Raw genomic sequence first — 20,931 nt, forward strand, 5'->3', positions numbered from 1 at the left:
GAAAGATCATTAGCTGTATTATATGGCTGTCAGCACCACTAGATTATGAGTGTACATATACCATTGATTTAATTCTTTGACAGCGGGAAGCAGAAACTGCAAGCCCTTCTGTTGCACACATATACACTGAAGGGTGGAATCTCAGACATCTGCAGATAGAGGAGATAGGGGAGCACACGAGAAAGAGAGAAGGAAAGGGAAAATTAACATGTACTTAACAGAATATGTTGGGTTTCCCTTCTGCTTAGCAAAAGCCTTACCAAGAACAACTCCCTCAATATACATCACAGCGCATGTTCTGACCTGCTTGTTATCAAAAACTCCCTTATTTTATCCTGCTAAAAGGCCAAGACTTGACTTGCCATGGGACCAGCTGAAATTATTTTGGCTAGTCTGGGATGAAAGGGGTTAAGGAACGTTCCTCAAGGTTGGCAATCGCAGACTGGCAGGCAACTGTTGAAAACTTCAGAAGCAGCAAAGTGCTAAAACCTAGAGGAAGGTTGAACATTTACTAGCTTCCTAAGAGGCTAGGAGGTGTAAGGAGTTCATCCCAGCTATTCAAAATTTTTAGCAGCTTTCTGTTGCTTTTGCATTTTTCATTTGTAGGGGAAGGGCTGGTGGATACAGTAATCTGAATGCATTGACTTACTGAACTAAACCAGGTTACCTTTTGGATAATGCATGCGTTTTCTAACAGATTTCATATTCCTGGACATAAACGAGACATCTTCACAACATACCCTGATTATGACAATGTATTAACATTTTTTGGGGAGTTCTTCACAGATTAAATATTGAGCAAGCTGAACATGCAAAAAAACCCCGAACAGTTATCATTTTGAATTTTAAAGATCTTAATCCAAGCCCCTAACATGTGGCGGGGGGGGGTGGGGGGGAGGGCAGGACGGTTGTCAAATTCACACACACAACCGCTCTTAGCAGATTGGCCTTTTAGGCACAACACCAAGGCTGCACTCACAGCTAGGAAGAGAAGCTCAAACCTAGCGGTTTTGCTCTGCAAAATAATTCTGTCCAACCCACTAATGTGCAATCTGTAGGAAAATATTTCTCCAAACCCCCTCTAGTGGTTCATCTTTAGGAGAGTTCTTTACAAACAAAAGACAGAAATGGCTCTTAGAAAATGAAGAGGCTTGTTCCAAGCGTTGCTGATCTACTGGGGAAGGGTTGTGAATTAACAAACCATTATTCCAGTCTGCCTACCCCAAGGAAATCTGTTCAATCATACAACAAAAATGGAAGCCTGCGGTTATTATTTTTTATGTTTTAAAAAAAAAGTAAAAATGTGGTTTCTTAGGGCATGATGTATAAGTGGGCACTAGTGTGTCAAGTACATGTCATTCCTGTTGGTTACTCATACCGGTTGGGAGGACAAGAAACACAGAAACTTATATCTCGGGCCGTGGTTGCCTTGTCTCACCACACAGCTCTCTTTCTCTAGATCTCTTTCCTCAACCTAGAGTGCCCTATCCAGTAATGTACAAATCACGGCCTCCTGCCCCAGGGAAACCGAAGGAACGGCTGGACTCTGCTGAACTCAATGAGGCAGTAAAAGATAATTTTTACATTATTCTGAAGCTAAACGTCATGACAGTTTAACCAACTTCAGCCTAACCTGTAACAAGTACAGCTAAAGGCTAGTCATGTGCTACAAATTACATTACATACTAAATCATTAATGGCTAATGCTTCATATAAGTACTGCATTTTAAAAGAACTTCAACGAGCTTTTATATATAAGAAGTTATTTTCTACTCTTGCTTATCCTACCACAGAAACATCATTTGTGACATTTAAAGGAAAATCAGTATAAAATATAAAGTAATTTTGATACCTTTAATTTTTATTAGGCAATTTTGTAAGAGGATAGAAAATAAAAGGGTATTCAAACTATGGACAAAGTGTCCTCTTCTTACCATGACCTGGAACAGACACTGAAATAGTACCGGTCTGTACTAGATACGAGCTGGCAGTATAGTCCTCATCTGTATCAGAGTCCTGAACTGGCTGGCTGGCATTATTACTTAATAACCACCTCTGGTTGTCATGGAGATTGGGTGATGGAGGAGGGGAGTGTAAATGCTCAGTAACTGATGGACTAGATGAGGAGGATGGCATGGGAGGACCTATGAAAAAAAATAAAAAATATTTAAAATATAGGTCAAGGTATTGCATGAACAACAAATAATTTATTTTTTGCATCACCGAAAGTCTACTTTAAAAAATAAAAAGAGATGGACAAAGAAAATATGACAATTGCCTGTAACAAACTGGTTTAGGAGCTTTAGAAAATATAACACAATGCCATGACTTGCTATTTCAATGGACAGTGTCTATCACTACCTGGAATTCCAATGTCTCTGCAACACAGAATGACAGAGGAACAGTTGCCAACAGAAATGAAATATTTGTTGTACAACCATTTGGAAAATACAGTATTTTCTATTTTTCAACCTTTTAAGTAGAACAAAAGTACTGAATATATGGTCAAATACAAGACTGCTTCTTTCAGTAACACACTCCTGTCTAAAATCTACTTGTGGAAGAAAATAATACAGATAAGGAAAGACATAGGAACAGTTTTCCAAGCTCATACAGTGAATCACAGCCCTAAATTTCTACCTTATGAGTTATTCTGACAGGATTTTAAGATTTAGCAGTGTTTCTGACACATATATTATTTAAAACTATTAAAATGTTTCACTGGTCAAACTTGAGCCTGTCTGCACAAGTTGTTTTGAAATGTGCATACGCAACGACTACATCCCGTTTCTACATCTTGAAAGTATCATAAAGGCATCATGGAGGAAGACATTTAAATAAACCTTTAGGATACTATAACAATGCATTTAGTCCTTCAATGGAATAAAAATTAAATCCAGTAAGCAGCAGATAGTTACCTAATTTACCCTGTGAATATATTGGTTCTTTATAGTATTTAGTCAGTACAGATCTCACTCTGTGAGAGTAAGACTGCTGGACCACTTTTGAAGAAAGTATTATGTTGCCTGTAGGTGGGGAATTGTACCAGAAAATGAAGTAGCTTTATTACATACTTTATGTTAAAAAAATTACATTAACCTGCGTGGATACCATTCATAACTACAAATCTAAATTTAAAATAAAGGAAAAGACGAGTTCTCTTCATCATGTAATGATTTATTTTTACAGTACTCAGTAGTACAATCACACTGGAAAGGTGCAGCACCTTTCAATGCTATATTTAAGTTTAATACGATAAATCATATTGGTACCAATAGCTTGAATTACCTTCCCTCCATCTCCCTTGTACAGTGCTAGAATCGTGCTGATTTTTAATTTTTTTTTTCTTTCATATTCAGTTTAGTCCATCACATAGTATCTCAGAGACGTTTAAAACACATTGCTAAAGTCCAACTGGTTTCCCTGGAAAGAAACCCATGACAGCCTCATCACAAACTGTTTGCTTAATTCTTTCACATGTCATTTACTTTTTCTTGTAGTGAAAAGCACAATATATACTATTACCAATTTAAGACTCAGTTCCGCTTCTGGAAAGAAAGTGAGCATTTACTATTACTCAACTCCTGTGTGAAACCCAAGGTTTATCATTGGGAAATAACAAGGATGGGAGAATGACATTTTTACAGGCCTCAACTTGGGAATTTGAAAGTAGAGAGCGGGCATATTCTCAGGTTCAAAATAAAATGCCACCAGATTTTCTTGCTATAGCTTGATTTTTTACATTGCTTGCTTCAGTAACCTGGATTTGTGGTTATTTCTTGATGGAGTATTTAATGCATTATTTACGATATACCCAAACCAATTCAGATAGCCACTATGTTTCATTTTTTGAATTATTCCAATAATAGTTAACAGCGTTTTGTTTTGTTTTGTTTTTCCAAATACAAATTAATTCTATGATTTTTACTTTCTTTATTTTGGAACAAATCTCCTTTAGTTGCTTTGGACTTCTCTGAGTAGAGAGGAGAGCTATAGTAATACGTTCCAGATGTATAATGTCTGAAACAAATCAGCATCTCAGTAATACCTATGGTGCTTATGCACAACACTGTTCTCAATATGCTTCCTCTCTCCTTCTCAATTTACACTCATTAACTTTCATACACAACAGAGTCTTGATTACACAAACCGTAATCATACAAAATACCCTGTTGCCTGAAAATGTGTCATGTCCAAAGTCCCTTAATTATTTTGTAAATTCCCTCACTTATCCAAATTTATTAATTGTTTCAGTGCTATGTGGCTAGCTGACACTGCACTGCACTGATGAGTAGCCATCCAGAAAGAGCATCACCTGGGTGCTCGGCTTACCGAGTTTCCCAGTTGAGAAAACACTGTGTGTCAGGTGTGAGGTGGAAGCACAGGGCTATTAGCAAAGCTCCCACTATAACACTCAGTGGGGACAGATCTCTGCTACTGCAAAAATCAGTTGATTGGGGCTGTAACACCACCAGGAAATCATGCAACTTTGGTAATTTGATTTTTATAAATAAACCTAATTCTGGCAGGCAGGTTTTTCTTGTCACAAAGTTACATGGTCTGCAGAGAAAAGGGAGCTGGTTATCATATGAGCCAATTCTTCACAAGAACCCTAGGCCAACCAGCTGGGACGCATATTTCTGTACAACTTCATCCAGCACTGGCAGATTTCTGCAGTGAGTTTCTCTTTGATTCCAAGTGAAAAGACAGACAGCTATCTATACTACCATTTATAGAATAAGCTACATGTTAAGAAAAAAAATACTTGAGACACTAGAAAGAGGGATTGTAAATGATGTGCATATTCCTCTCCAATTTTTTTTTCCTAAAAAAAGTAATTTAAAAATACTTGGTAATATCTCTTACTGAAGTCTTAACAAACATTTATAAATCATAAAAATCATTAAGTATGACAAAAGCCAATTATATTGATTATAACACTTTTTCCATACAGCTTGGAGGCACATGATGATGCAAAGAATATTTCATGCTAAGGAAAACCACAAAAATACAAATACTGATTTCTTCCCCATTCCGCTTCTTTTGGTATACACCTAGCAAAAGTTTCGGTTCTTCTGCTTTCACTTTCTTGCTCATACTTTAAAAAAGCAAATATTCTTGTTTTTACTGTGTGACTTTGATACTAGATAGTAAGATATTTTTCATGAGAGAGTATACTGGGCTTAAGAGTACTTAAATCTCATCTTCTAGGTTAGTTATGAGGATAAACACTAATTTGTTGGCATTTTCACTATTGAAATTACTTTTGGTTATCTTTATGTAATTCAAAAAAAATTATCTCACATGAAAATGCAAAAAAGATTTGTGGCAAATATAAGCAAACTCTTGCAGGAACAGACTCAATATTGCAATATGTGAAGATGTGAAAAAATTTGCTATGGAAATAATGAGTCCCCAAAGAAAGTAAAACCGAAAGAAAATTGGTTGTAAGAAGAACGTTAACAAAGAGATACACCTGAGCTAATAACAGATACATTAAATACATACGTACAAGATAGTTATGTTAAAAACCCCTCTACTGTTCTGTGCAAAGATCTGCACTGATCTAAAAGATGGTATAAAATCAAAGTTTGAAGTAGAGCTGACGTCACATATGGAGGAGCTGAAAGGGACAAGTATGGTAAGTGCAACCCATAAAAAAATAGCAAATAAACAATGGGAAAGACTGCCATCAATGGACTGGCAGTAATGGGAGGCATAGCGATGTGTGGGACTTTCTGTATTAAGTATATTAAAGCTTAAGTAAGCTAAAGCTGAGCCTCTGGCAATTGCTGCTGCCTAACTCCATGGGTATGAGAGCAGGGAAGCGAGTGGGCCTACCACAGAGCACAGGAAAGGCCAGAGGCAGGGCAGGGCAGAGCTGTGCCTTCAACCCCAGAGCCTCAGGGGCGCTTCCACCCGGCCACAACCCGCAGCGTACAGTTGCGTAAAGGTCACCTACACCCTGTCCCTTAAAAAAAAAGCCATTAGCAGCACTTCACCTTATTCATATTGTATTATCAAGAACAAATCCAACAACTGCTCAGCTTTCATCTTTCACCTGTCATCACATGCTAAAGAATCACTTTGCTTCAACACCAACGGGTGCATAGATGAATTACACACTGCATCTTCACTAGGTGTATTTTAGAGAAAATAGTATTGGACACTTTTGGAACATGCCATTTAGGAGAAAAGTAGGATGGAAGAGAAGCAATGGTATGATCTCCTGCTGTTGCAGGGTGGGTGGGCTGGAATAGATGACCCAGAAAGTCTCTGCAGAGCCCTAAAATACATGCACTGATGAAAACTTCCCAACAGATTCAAACTCTTAAAACAGAGACATTTTGCTGGCAATGACACCAACAAGAAAGGAAAAAACTTGTTTATTTTCTTTTGCAATTATAAATCTACACATTCTTAAGATCACGCTTTAGTTCAGAAAAGTCTTTGTTGGCCTCATGAATTTCTTTAATGCTGAACTTTTGTTCATATATCTAGATTACTTCTCAAAACCTGGCATTATCAACTCACTTTGCATAAGATCTATTATGAGTTACACACCTTGCAAAAGTAATTTCATCATAAAAATTTGAAGGGCCATTATTTTAATCTCAATCAGGATGCATAAATCCTATACCTAACTCTTACATACGACTTCTGACGGCTGCTTAAAGCAATATAAGAGCAGACAGCTCTGTTTAGGGTGTTCAGCTATGGCAGAACAGTGCATTTTTCCTTTCAGTGTCTTGGCAGCCCTTGTCATTTAGACTGAAGAAAAAAATTCCTCTATCTGCATCTCAAAGACAGAGGGGGAGAGTCTTATTTTGAAGTTAGTGGTAAAGAGTACTTACTGACTTCAATGTCAGTAAGAAAATGCTATTAAATTACAAATTGCAAGGTAGATATCTCCTTTCTTTACTTAAATTAATGGGATTTTTGCTGGTGACTTCACGGAAATGAATATTTCATGTTATTTTAAATGGCACTATTATGTCATATAAACCCAAACCCATACCACATACTGTGGAAAAATATGTTATACATATAATGGCTCACTAACAGTAGCTATATATATCCATTTTGTACTTTGCTCCTCACAACAGGAAAAGACAGGTTGTTTTTATTTTTTTTTTTAATAAAAGAGTTAATGAGATCTTTAAAACTGGGATCAGACAGGCAGTGGTTTGTGAAGGTCAGAAATAACGTGTCTTCTGGCTAAATTAATTAGAAACCAAAACACTTTCAAACAGGCAGAAGGACACTTACAGCTCTTCTGAATCAAGCTGAGATGAATCTTTGCAATCTGTTCTAGGGCTTCCCAGCGTGCTGAAAGCTGTAACACATTCTTGTTAAATAGAGCACCTATACCCTCCTAACAAGTTTACCGATTGCATCCCAAAGTTTCAATTTCCAATGTACCACATGTAGATTGACCCAAAAAAGCCCCTAAAAACTCTAAACCCCACACCTGGTATGTACGACCCTAAGCGACTAGATTTTGGACCTCTTCATCTCTGTGTGTAACACAGTAAGTTAGTAATAAGTGAGTTTTAATAGTAAACTCATTTTTTATTATGGACTCCCTGTATGCTCTCCAACCTGTATGGTTTGGCATTGGCATTTATCTCTCTGCTGGATACTGCAGCTTTCTGCAGCCAACCTGCAGTGACAGTTATCTCTTAATTAAAACTCTACATGCAAATAAACTACTGAAAAGTGTTGTGGCATTGCACACAAAGAACGATTATTTATAACCAACACAGTTCTTTTTATCTACTTATACTAGAGTCGACCATTGTAGCTACTGTGGAGATCTACCCAAGCAAATAACGCATAGGCCGTCTTTCAAATATACACACACGCACACATACACTTCTATAAATAAGACTGTATAAATCCGTCTATAGTGAAAAATACTCCAGTGAGAAGAACTATGTGCCAAGAATTCTTTTAGAAATATATGGTTTCAAACACCTTAAAAGGATGCTTGCAATCTACTGTGGGTCTTCCATTTAATTGCTTTTGTTTTGCTTTGTTTGTACACATAACAGATAATGACCCTTTTACCCCTGAACTGGGAAGTGTATTTTCCAAGTTTCAAATCCCTCTGAGTGCTGATGAACTGTGACTACATCTTAGATGCAAATCTTAAATACAAATGACATCTACCTTTCCTAGATTTCCTTGAAAAGTTATTACCTCTAAACAAAACAGGTGCATTATCTTGGCATGCATTTTAACTCACAAATTTGCAACTGCTTCTGTAGGCTGGGAAAGCTGAAACTTTACAGGACTATAATCAGAGGACACTGATTTGAAAACAAAGCTAGTCCATTAGAAAGAGAAATGCTGGCGTGAAATTCATTTCTGTTTTGTTTTGTTTTTTCTTCTTGGAAATGTAGTATAGCAATCACAGTCTGTTATATAAAGCTTGTAATTGTCTTCTGAAAAAGAGAAAGATTTCTTAAGAAAAATGGTTATGCATTAGAACTGACACTCATTTACAAAGCAAACTGTGTGTTTTGAGGCATTTTGGTGGTTTTGGAAATTTAACAGCTGCTGCTCGGCAGATTGCTAAATGAAAAGGAGTGCCCTGTTCTTACAAGGGTCAGACTGCTTGATCACAACAGCTCCCTCTTCAATCCTGAGCTCAGGCAGTGATCATCTTCGCTTTAAACAGAAGTAAAATGTCTGTAAAGAAATTGCAGAATCTGAGCCTTAACTGGCAGATTATCCTAACTGCAGTGCATCACACTCACTACCTTTAATTTTTTTTTATTATTATTTTTATTTTCAAAAGGAATTACTTTATAATGTAAGAACCAGGTGCAGAGCAAAAGGCCACTCAGCTAGGCAGAAAGTTCATGTGCTGAACTAAAAACTCAAACATCTCTGGCATCCAGGTTTTATTTTTAGGAGCCATTCTGCTCAACTCAACTGAACTTTCCACTTTATTTCCTCCAATATTAATTAAAAGTGGGCATGCAAAATGTTGGAAGGGGAACAGAGAGCTATTTCCAGAAGAGTGAAAATTCTCATTCCACTCAGAAAATCATTTTAAGTGATAGGTCTCTGTATTTTTAGAAAAAGATGCCAATTTTTTTTTTTTTTTTTTTTTTTTTTTTTTTTTTTTTTGGAGGTGGTGGTGGTGGTTTTTGGACAGAATCAAGCTGATGGAATCAACACCAGATTGCAAAATGTTTCGATTAACTTGCATCTCCACTTGAGATGTGAAAGTTCTCACATGAAAATGTCACCTCTCCATTTAGAGCATCTACTGGGATTCAAGCTCCTCTGCCTTGTGATAAGAGCCTCATCCAGCACAGCCAGGACAGGCAGCCACCAGCTCAGCCACCAGCTCAGCCGTCCAAGTCACATGCTCACAGCTTTGGCCAAGCCACTACCACCTGCAACCAACTTGCAAGGCCCGGGCAGCAAGCACACGGCAGCTGGAGCATCGCAGACAGGAGGTCTCCAAGGGCACACAGCGCTCGGGCTCTTCAGGCAGGGGAGCTCCTGCAGTCCCCATGTGGGCCCTGCGCGGCTCGGCCACAAACCTGGCTTCTTCCTACCACAGCCACCGAGCTGGCGCCTGCTCAAATCCAGCCAAATTAGAGGTGCAGGGTCTCTCTACACACAGGCACGCACACAGAGCTGAGTACTGAACAACGCGAGAGGCACCCGTTTGTGGCTAACGACTTCTGCCTCAGTCACAGCCCTGCACCGCTGCGCTCGGCTGCCTGGGCTTACTGCTTCACTGACCACCACGTGGGGGTGGGAGAGGGCAGGAGAGGTCTCCAGAGTGGAGGGGATGTGCAGCCAGTCACACTCCCTATTCACCAAACCGAGTACAAACCAAACAACTAAGTCAGCCTCACTGTGCTGTAGACAGAATCTAGCCCTTCTCAAAAACCTGCCAGGATTTTCATTTTAAAAAACCCCAAACTACCAACCCACCACAAGCAGAAGCAAAATTCAGGAAAAAAACCCATCTCTGCATTTCAGAATGCATTTCTGCATTTCCAAAACCAAAAAACTGAGCACCAAAAATGGAGCTGCTGGCATATCCTATAACTGGTGGATACAGGATAGCCACTCTCAGTCTCTGCATGTCTTGCATTCATTCAGCAATGAGGCTGAAGAGTTCACCAATTTTCCACTTTCAGTCCTGACCTTTGTAAATGACTCATTTTTCTGGATGCTGATATTCTTTTGGATGGCAATTCATGAAGAGCAATCACCTAAAAAAGTAACCTTTGAAGAAATGCTTCTTTATTCTTCCTATCTGTGACTTTTTATTATTAGAGGTGAAATGGATTGAGCCATGTCACATCTGGTTTATCATTCTTCCAGCATGACTCTGTGGTAGCCTACATACTTGTATTTTCAGTGTTGCTTTGGGCTAAACTGTAGGGGGTGGAAAAAGTCTTTTTGGAATAGGACAGGAAATGCACCTTGCAGAGCACAAGAGGAGTTGGGTTGGTTTTTCTTTGGAAGAGAGTAGGGGAGAGGCTTGTTAAAGAGAAAAATAAATCTTCTGAGAATGACTCACAAACCATTCAGTTTTCAGAATCAGGTAATTTCTCACCCTCATTCCTCCCACCATGTTTAGAAGTAGTCTAAAGAGGAATGAAAGTAAATACTAATTAACTATATTTGGTTTTCTTAATTCTACTGGGTCCTACATGAGAAAAGTAGTCAAAACAATGGTAGGGATGCCAATTTTGCTACCAGTGTGGCTGCTGCTTTGCAGTCTGTTATAAAGGGAACCATATCTTTGAAGCAAAGCATCTACAGAAGCTCTAAAAGACATTGGATCACCTATGCTTGCAGACCTCAGATGACTTGTTGTCTTAGACGGGAACATGGCACTTTAAAGAGCTTTTGATAGAAGCTAACAAAGATCAACAAACTGCTGAGAAAATGTTCCATAAAACTCACCTATAAAAATAATTACCTTATTTCTCAATATTCAAATTTGTTCTTTTAGTATGGTTATTTATATCCCTGTTAGCTACGTTTTTTTGACCATTAGCTATTTCAAAAGATCGGGGCTGTGGCATAGCAAAGGAGGAGGAGGAGGAAGACAACGAGGAGGGACGTGATGACTGTTCCTATCTTCACCAGCTCCTGATGGAAAGCTGCCCCAGGGACCAGCACACACTCTGACATGAGCTCCATGCGCCTCCCAGCACAGCCCTGCAAGGACCAGCATGCTGTCAGGCAGCCACCAGAACGAGCAGCGCTACTGCCAGAGCCTTGCATATGAAATAAAACATCGTGCCGCTACACCCCGTGTTTTCCCAATAAAGTAAACCAATAAAATTTCCCACAAAACCAAAGAACCACGCAATGTTTACAAAAGCGTTAAGTTTAACAAGAAGAAAGGAGAAAGCAGTCGTGCTAACAAAACATCAAACTTGTCTAACCAGTGAAGAAGTCTTGAACTTTACTGGGTTCCTATGCCTTAAGGTTACACAGCCGAGTAGATATTTTTGTTAGCTCTTCGTCACTCCATTTTCAAAAGCCCTTCTCTTCCTGCTGCATTTTCAGGTTTTGTTCCTTGTTAGGGCTTTTTTTTCTGCTGTATTAAATGTAACTCCTTAACAAAGAAATTTTGGGAAGGGGAGGAATTAGAGAATTACCAGAAAATTATCAACTGTTGTCTCACGCAGTACCACTCTCACAAGCAACAGGACATTTACTGGACATTGATGTCTCATTACATCTAGTATGTAATTTATTTCTCTGCTGGAACAGAACTTATCAGCTTTGCCCATGCGGAGAAAATGTTTCTACCTTAGAAACAAATAGACCACCACAGGCAGGAAGCTGGAAAGCTTAAATGAAAACCCGCCACATGATCACCAAAGTTAGCTCGCTACCAAAGCCACTAAGGCAGCAGTGCTGAAATGGGCTGGAGGTGGCATTTTAGGGCCAGATTTTTGACAAAGCCTAGTCTCATTGAAGGATGATTTAGAAAACTGAGAACAATAAAAACTGTTGGGTACTGAGAACTCAGAGAAAGCTGGACTGTACTCTTTATTTAGGTGTCTCTGGAAATTCAGCATTAAACAAAAACCCCACATCAATGAAGCCCCTTAGTTTTGCCTGAATATATACAATAATGTTTTAACTGATGAGAAAATCCATATTTGTAAAGCACTAGAAAGTTGTATATTTTTAGTCACTGTCTTACACTGGAGGAAATTATTGTGATCTAAAATAGAATATATTTTGACTAGTTATATAAACCCCCTATTTGATAGCTTTTAATTTTGTAACATTTTATCTGTGTTTATACTTGGCAGGACTGCACTGTGCTCTAGCTATATGTTCAATTTAAAACCATAAATTTCAAATAGGGTTAGTTACCCATTCAAGTTCAGAAGAATGCAGACTTAACATTTCTTAAAAAAATATACAAAGCCCTCACATTAGCTTAGGCAGGTCAGAAAATGCTGAACGGAGGTAACAAAATCCCTTTCAGCTCAGACTAAACATGGAAAATTTCAGTCCAAAAGTGCTTTTCATAAGGTTATGTGCTAATGAACTAAAGGGGGTTCTAATAAAGTTTCATTAAATGATAGCTATAAAATCCAGCAGTAATAACATAATCTTTATTTCTTTGCCAGTTTGACTGCTCCAGAATAGTAAAAACCAAAGTAAAGTAAACCACACCCATTACTTCTAAGAGGTTTTATTTCAAAGAAAATAGAAAAGGCTAGAAAAAATGGGCCAAAATACATATAAGGAAAATTCCAAAATAGAGAAAAACCTTGTTTACACCTGACCAGAGCCAAGGGTAACAAACCCTCTTTACCAAGCTTCTTCCAGAATTCTTGGGCCTTTCCAAGGACAAGGGAAATGCCAACTGGGCCATCCAAATCTGCTGACAGACAGAGGTTATCCATCTCTTTGAAAAGAGATGAAAGGAAATTCTTGTCTGAGTGCTTTGCAAAATCTGAAACAACTGCTCTTCATCTAAACAGTAGGATTGTGTGTGCAGAAGCTGTATAAGCCTCTTAGTTCCTGAAAAATTATTAATGTTGAAGCATTATACTTTCAAGATGCACCTCTTGGTACCTGTAAAACTTGCCAGATAAAAGCCAATTACTACACAGAAAGCATTTAAAGGCATCGGTCTGGAAGCCCTGCCCTGTAAAACTAAAATTCCCCATATACTTTACTGCACATGCTTTCCAAAATTATCCACTCCCTCACATCAACCTTCATAAACCTCTACTGCCAAAACATCTACCAAAGCACTTACTGATAAGAAAAGACATGAATAGATTTCTTATTTGACTGGCTTTTTTTTCCCCTCTGAAAAAGACACTTTTTAACAGGTTCTTGGCCAAGATGACATTTGTATTCACACAATGCTCCTTTTATAAAAAGAAGTAATGCAACCAATTATGAGAGTAGTCCCTGAAAAAGCCAACTAATGGCTTGACTTTGTCCACATTCATATCAGCACAAAGTAACTCATTTTATATGATGCTTGATAATGGAGCACTATGTAAGGAAAAGATTACTCAGGAATACTTACAAGCTAAATAGATTAATTCTGAAAGGACCAGACCATATGAAATGCAGTTCATAATCTCAGAGAGAAAGAGAAACCTAGAATTGAAACCGGGTTTACCCACATTTCGTTCCTTTTGTCCTTTGGCACGTTTTTGCCTAATATACATGCAGTTTTCTGATGCAGTTGCTGTTACTACATCCTACTTGATTTAGCCTCCTACACTCAAAATGCCATGGTATCTACACGAAGAGATAAAGACAAAGGAATAGTCTTAGCTCTCTTGCTCTTATCTGAGATGCTTTCTTTTCTTTGTGTTGTTTGTATTTGTTATTTATCTTTGAGGTATCCTAGTAGTCCAAATAATTATTCATTACATGTTTTCTGAAGCAGTTACAGCATGCAAAGTCAATTCTTGGTCAGAATTTTTACATCCACAAGTAGAAGACAACTCAGAGGATACTTCAAAGTCAGATCCTGTCAAATAGAGGAGGATGTTAATCAATGCAGCTTAATACAAACCCCTCTGTCACACTGCTGTTAAGATTATGTGTGCTGAGATGAGCAGGCAGCGATATTAAGAACCACACACAAATCTCTTTTGAATAAAAATGATACATGAGCCTGCAACATTCATTAGCCCATGCAAACTCTCAGGAACCCAACTTTCACTGCAAGTGTCTTTTTGGATCTGTTTATTTCAGAAGATGTGGTATGAATGATGGTATAATAAGTTTTACCATGTTTTAAGCATAAATGACTCATACATCATTCCATTTGAAAGAAAAAATCCTAGCATGCAAGTACAATATGTTACTGCAGCTGCTCCATGGGAACAACAACATATCCATTTGGAAGGAAAATAGATTTATGAAAATGCCCGATTAGCAGAAAAAGCAGAAAACAATTCATTATAAACAATAATATACAACTGCTTTATTTGACATTTTTATGGTTACAGTCTGTTTTCATGGATTCTATTGGATTCAAACGCATCCAACTCTTCCACTCCCACCCTCAGCTCAGATTAGTCTTCACTGATGTTATCCATAAAAAGATCCCAAACCGCCCCTCTAGTTTTCTATAAACCAGGCTTTGAAGAAGGGGCTTGCATGCTAGTTGAATGTAAAGTTGCCGGACAGAGTACACTAAATTATCTTCTCGCTTCAGGCATCTCCTACATCATGGCATCTATGACCTCCTAGAGACAAGGCTTCCTGATGTTCCAGTCTCTGCTTCTACAGCCAAGGAAAACTCTACCTTTCCACCTTCTTCCATCTTACCTCTTCCTGCCCTTTTGTTTTCACACACCCTTCTCATTAATGAACACCTTTTCTATTTTCACTCACAGCACAACTGAAAAAAGTTTCATTTGCTTTTTCTGTTACAAATTAAATAATTTACTGTAGAAAAGGAAGGGAACTTCCACTAAAAAATTATCAAGATAAGATGTGTGGGAGTGTTGAATGTAGCACTAATTAAATAACTATGCCATTTAATGTAAACCACTGGCATACCAAAATATACTTAGAAATTATTTACAGCATTTTGTGACATGTACATGGAATAACATAAATACACAGGTAATACTGGTAATGCCACTGTTTCTTTTGATGAAAGCAAACTCAGACATGTTTCAAAAAAATGGGCTAAGTGGATACAGCTGGGCACTTTTTTATGGAGTATGCCCCAACCATTTACCAAAAGGAACGACAGATTCTTCAATGAGAGAAGAGACTCAGAACTATCTTTATAACCACCTGCTACTGAAGAGGCATCTCAGATGGCTAACCCAACTTTTGGTCAACATAAGAGAAAGAAACAGGCAGAGACAGCAGCTGACCAGAGAAAAGATACTTGAACGTTTTGCTTGAACCAAGCAGGATTTAGTTTGGGTCTCCCACCTTCCAGGTGAGTGTCCCAATTAATGAGCCCTCAGCTAACAGCAGAGCAACTTCTTCTCCCTCTCTTTTTTTCATTGAAATCTCTGAAGAGCTGTGTTTAGTTCCTCATCAAGACAAATGCCAAGCCTGCTAAATTTTTCATGACACTGAATTCTTGTTCTCCTGCCAGCCTTAGTTATGTGTGAACATTTTAGGCTCCCTCAGGCATTTATTTTACTACAGAGTCCTGAAATACTTAAGTCTATTAAGACCTAAAATAAACACGCAAAGAGAAGGAATCTGCTAGTTGTTGTCCCAGTCTACATTTTAAGGAGGCAGCGCCTACACCAGTGAAGTCTGGAAATTATTCTCAGTGTCACTGGCGAAATGACAGTACATTTGGCAACAAACCCATCAAGCCGTGTCAGCTACTGCAGCGGGGTCCATGCCACGGCAGGAGCAGCACTGTCTGCAGGCTGGGAAGAACTGGCTAAATGAGGCTGAGTGCGGGAGAACCAGCTGGACTGCAAGTGCACAGCTGGAGCGGAAGGCATAACGCTTTCCAGAAAAGCTGGATTTACTAAACACGCACACAATGACTATTCTGCACGCGCATTACCCCTGGGTTTGTGCCCAACTGAGTCCCTGCCTGCTCCCTTGCTGCCAGGGAAGGGGTGGCTGGGAGCAGGCGGTGACTGAAGAATAATTCACACAGCTTGGCCTTGGTTACCCTCCTCACCAAAGGCCTTTCTGGAGCAGAAAACATGCTGGCTGCAAGCTAGGCTGGCCTGCTGTGCCTCGAAGAAGTGGGAGCTTGAGAAAAGAAGGCCAAATACCAAAATATTTCAGCCAGGCCTTGAAAGGCAGCAGATGACTGACTGAATTAACCACTGGGCTGCAAATCTAGCACGTAGGCTATGAGCTGTGCATCCCTGAACTACAGAAATGAGCTGAAAGAACAGTTATAACAAATTCCCTACACAAAATATCTGGATTTGAAGTCACTCACTGAAATAATTTTATGGTCATTCTCAGTTTATCTACACATTCTGTAGCTGCTCACTCCAAAGAAGGTCTGGAAATAGACCAAGCTTCGTTGTTTACCTTGAGGTCTCTTATTCCCTACAGGAACTCCAACAACACTTATACCCACAATATTCCATTATTATTGTTATACTCATTCCTATTATATATTTAAAAAGGAAGCACAAATGGCCAATTTGTGGCCAGAAAACACCATGCCTGATAACAAATCTGAAGTTCAACATTGTTGTCTTAAGAGACATTCCAGGCAGGTGTGAAAAAGTCTATGTGTGGATGTACGCAGTCTTATATTGGAGATGCTATGTACTAAGAAGGCACTCTAACTCAGCTGCCATGACCTGCTGGTATGCACAAGTCCACAGCTCATGCCTGTCCCTAGCGTATCTTCAGAAAGCTCCCAAAGACCAGATCCTCTACATAATGCCTCTTTCATCCTGACCTAAACCCCCACTTTGCCTTTTTTTTTTCCCCCTTTAAAAAAGTAGTTTGTGTCTTCTTCCTTACCTATTTTATGTTTGAAACAAACTTTCAAAATCCTCTTGTTAAACAGTTTCTCCCCTACAGTTTTCAAATTACAGATGTTAGTCCTCAGGAGACCAATGCTCAAGGTCCGTGTAATGAACACGGGTGTAATATGTCCACATAATCCTAGCAGGTGATCCTCACTGAAAGCACAACCTAAGAAAAAAAGACTTTAAAGTTTTTTGCCATTCAGACCTGTGAGGGATTTTCTTCCTCAGTATCAAATCTGACAGCTGAATCTTGCCAATGTCCAAGCAAACTGGAGCGCTGATATCCAACTTGTGCCTTGCCCTGTTTCTGACACTCCCAAGACACTTTGTCAAAGAAATCTTTCTGAAAGCAAAACCCAGAAGATTTGTCTACAAATGATGAATACAGTGGGGAGGGATGTGGGGAAGCCTTCCCAAAGATTGCAATTCTGTAAAGTGCATGTATTTTTATCATTAAAAAAGTGGAGTTGGAATAGAAGTTGGCAGTTCTTTTATGCTGTATTTCCTTGTGTTCGTGAAGAATTATGAGGGTACTTCAGTTTCCTGATCTGTCCACAGTAATTGAAAAAAATGAAAGAACAGGAATGAAATCACTATCAAAACCCCTAGATAAGCAGTGCTCAGTACTATAGGTAAATTTCCATTAAATCTTTGCCTGCCAAACCGTTTAAGTTAAATGCACATCATGTTACCTCATTACCTGGTAACTTTTGCCCTGTTTTTCTCTCTCTTCACCTTTCCTACCTTTGTCCTGACAAACAGAAAACTTATCCTATAATTGGCAAAATCCTTAAGCGTAACTGGAAAAAACACTGTAATCCCAGCTGCAAGGGTATTCTTTTCTCATGCCTCTGATATGAGCATGATGGAGTATCAGACTGAGTGGCATGTCTGTGATGAATCATACCTCATGCCCCTGAATGCCCATGGCAGAAGAAAAAGAGAATCAGTCATTTCTCCCACTGCGGGCTGACAGGACACGAAATACAGAGCAAAGTGAAGCTGGTGGATCAGAGCTGCCAGATTTTACATCACGTGGGACCCTATAAAGGACCATGAAGCCCATTTCCTTAAGATAAAAACCACAAGAACAGACAATCTTTTGCTCTGCCTCCACCCTGAGTGGGAGGGAACTTTCTTCAGCTGAGCTTTGCAGTAAAATCGTGGCTACACTCCTGCAGGCACCTGAGGAGCCTTAACACTTTTTACTTTCAAGCAGCAAAATGACCTGCTGTCAAGCATTTCACCCACAAGATTCTTCTGCCTTGTGGGGTGGAAACCCACTTCAGGGATTTAAAAGAGCTCAAAAACCTGGTGGATTAAAAATTTAAGCCCAGTGTGAGTAAAAATCAGTTCTGAATCCCTAAAATATGAATACATAATACAAACATTGACATGGTTTTGTCCACAGAAGTGCTAGATTATGACCCCTAACTTCTCCTTCAGTCATTTTTTTAATACAACTTGTAACTTTGTCCATCTTTGAATGACAGCTGCATAATGAGGAATGCCAAAGCAACATTCCCCAAAATTGAAACATCACAAAAGCTTCACTCAGAAACCAGGCATGATGGTGGTGCACATTTATTATCCATGAGCTAAGATTTTACTAATGTAACTTAAGACTGATAATTACTGATGGAGGCCGTATGTGTTTTCATTAAAAGGAAACTGTCAAACTAAAAATACTGCTTCCATCTGACTTTTTATGGAGTACCATGGTTTGAAATAACATTTCAGATTTACATAACTGAAATAACCACTCTATATATTTTCAGGATTTTTAAAGTCTCATTCTCTGTAAATGAAATCTTGCCCTTTCTTCAGCCGTTTGCACTACTCTCTCAAATATCAGTAAGGGAAACGAAAATATACAAAATAAAACAGAATAGTGTATTGTTAAAACTTGCAAATAATAGTGAAAGCACGAGTCACATTTTTTTTAACCCAGTTTTTACTTGATCTGTTTTTAGTTTATGAGTATTATTATGTTGGCGGCTAGAAGGAACTCTGTTGTGCTGGGCATTATAGAAGCATCCAACAGAAAAACCTCAGTTCTTTCTCTGTATGAAGTAACAAATGGCTGGCACTAGACAGCACTCATCTGAGAGTGAAAATTCAAAGGCAAAATAGCTGAATTACTAATGACGATGTGTCACCCCTCTCTCCAGTGCCTTGCTATTCGATGGCTCCAATGTGGCTAATGTGCTGCCAACTGCTAACACAGGTTCCAGAAAAGCTCCAGGGAATGGCAATCTGCAAGCCTGATGTCTACATGCTAGTTAAGTTAATCAAAACTATAGTAACAAATAGACTAAGTGGCCACATGTCTGAGAAGAGTCATTTCAGTTTTCATAAAGTGAAATTCAGTCTTGCAAAATTAACCCAATTCTTTACAGAGCTCAAACAAGCAAGCGAAACCAGTGATTCAGTCAACACAGCCTGGGTGGATTTCCAAAAGGCTTTTAACAAGTAGTTCACCAAAGTGAAGTACTTCGACTGGTTAAGCGATCAGGAGCACAAGTAGTGGTCTCCTCTGTCCTTCCAGTTGCAGGGAATGATGAGGGAAGAAACGGGAAGAGCCAACAGATCAACACCTGGCTCTGAGCCTGGTGTGCCCGCCAGAACTTTGGTTTTTTTGATCGTGGTTTGGTTTACACAACACCAGGCCTGCTGGCAACAGACGAGGTATGCCTGTCCCAAAGGGGGAAAAGGATCTTTGCACAGCAGTTAGCAGGGATAACTGAAAGAATTTTAAACTAGATTTCAAGGGAGAAAGGGATAAAACCAGGCTCACTAGAGATAAGCCTGAGGGTAGCACACCAATGTTTGAGGGACAGCGTGCTAGCGAGGTCCTTCAGTCAGCTGCCTCAGTGGAAGTAGGGATTGGAGATCCATGTGGCAGCAAAGATGCAATGGAAATGGATGTGTTAGCAACCATAGACGTGTCTGAGAACGGTCACGTAGGAATCAGGACTTCTCCCGCCAAAAAGGTGACAGGATCAACAGCCCAGCTGAAGTGCATCTACACCAATGCACACAGCATGGGCAACAAACAGGAGGAGCTGGAAGCCACTGTGCAGCCGGGAAACTATAACATAGTTGCCATCACGGAAACATGGTGGGATGACTCACACAACTGGAGTGCTGCAATGGATGGCTATAAACTCTTCAGAAGGGACAGACAAGGAAGGAGAGGCAGTGGGGTAGCCCTGTATGTTTGGAGTGTTTGATTGTCTAGAGCTTAATGATGGTGATGACAGGGTTAGGGTTAAGTGTCTATGGGTAAGAATCAGGGGTAAGGTATGGTAAGAATCAGATAAGGTCAACAAGACAGATTATCATGGTGGGAGTCTGCTATAAACCATCCAACCAGGAGGAAGAGGCAAACAAAATATTCTATAAGCAGCTGGGAGAAGTCTCACAATTCCTAGCCCTTGTTCTCATGGGGGACTTCAACTCAGCAGATGCCTGCTGGAAATACAACACAGCAGAGAGAGAACAGTCCAGGAGGTTCCTGGAGTGCATGGAAGAAAACTTCCTGACACAGATGGCAAGTGAGCCAACTAAGAGAGGCGGCCCTGCTGGACCTGTTGTTTGTGAACAGAGGAGGACTGTGATGGTTGGATGCTGTCTCAGGCACAGTGATCACGGGATGAAAGAGTTTTTGACTTTCAGAGAAGTAAGGAGGGGGGTTCAGCAGAACTGCCACCTTGGACTTCCAGAGGGCAGACTTTGGCCTGTTTAGAGACTGGTTGGCAGAGTCCAGGGGGAGGCAGTCCTGAAGGGCAAAGGAGTCCAGGAAGGCTGGACACACTTCAAGAAGGAAATCTCAAAGGCACAGGAGCAGGCCATCCCCATGTGCCGAAAGATGGGGTGGTGGGGAAGAAGACCAGCCTGGCCGAACAGAGAGCTCTGGCTGGAACTCCAGAAAAAAAGAGGAGAGTTTATGACCTTTGGA

At 39.6% G+C, this 20,931-nt stretch overlaps 1 protein-coding gene across 8 annotated transcripts in view; it reads right to left on the minus strand.

The window, feature by feature from the left end:
• The window catches only part of TENM3 (teneurin transmembrane protein 3), a 323,167-nt gene that overhangs the window by 172,289 nt on the left and 129,947 nt on the right, over positions 1-20,931 (minus strand). For 3 of the 8 annotated variants that reach the window (XM_086464008.1, XM_086464007.1, XM_086464014.1), the window contains one exon: positions 1,935-2,144. The exons of the other annotated variants lie outside the window; for them this stretch is intronic. In XM_086464008.1, coding sequence (XP_086320134.1) covers positions 1,935-2,144 — 210 coding nt within the window. The remainder of the gene's footprint in view (positions 1-1,934; positions 2,145-20,931) is intronic. 8 annotated transcript variants of the gene reach the window in all.

Source organism: Leptosomus discolor, chromosome 4, assembly GCF_034619465.1.
Source record: "Leptosomus discolor isolate bLepDis1 chromosome 4, bLepDis1.hap2, whole genome shotgun sequence".
Taxonomy (NCBI): Eukaryota; Metazoa; Chordata; class Aves; order Leptosomiformes; family Leptosomidae; genus Leptosomus; species Leptosomus discolor.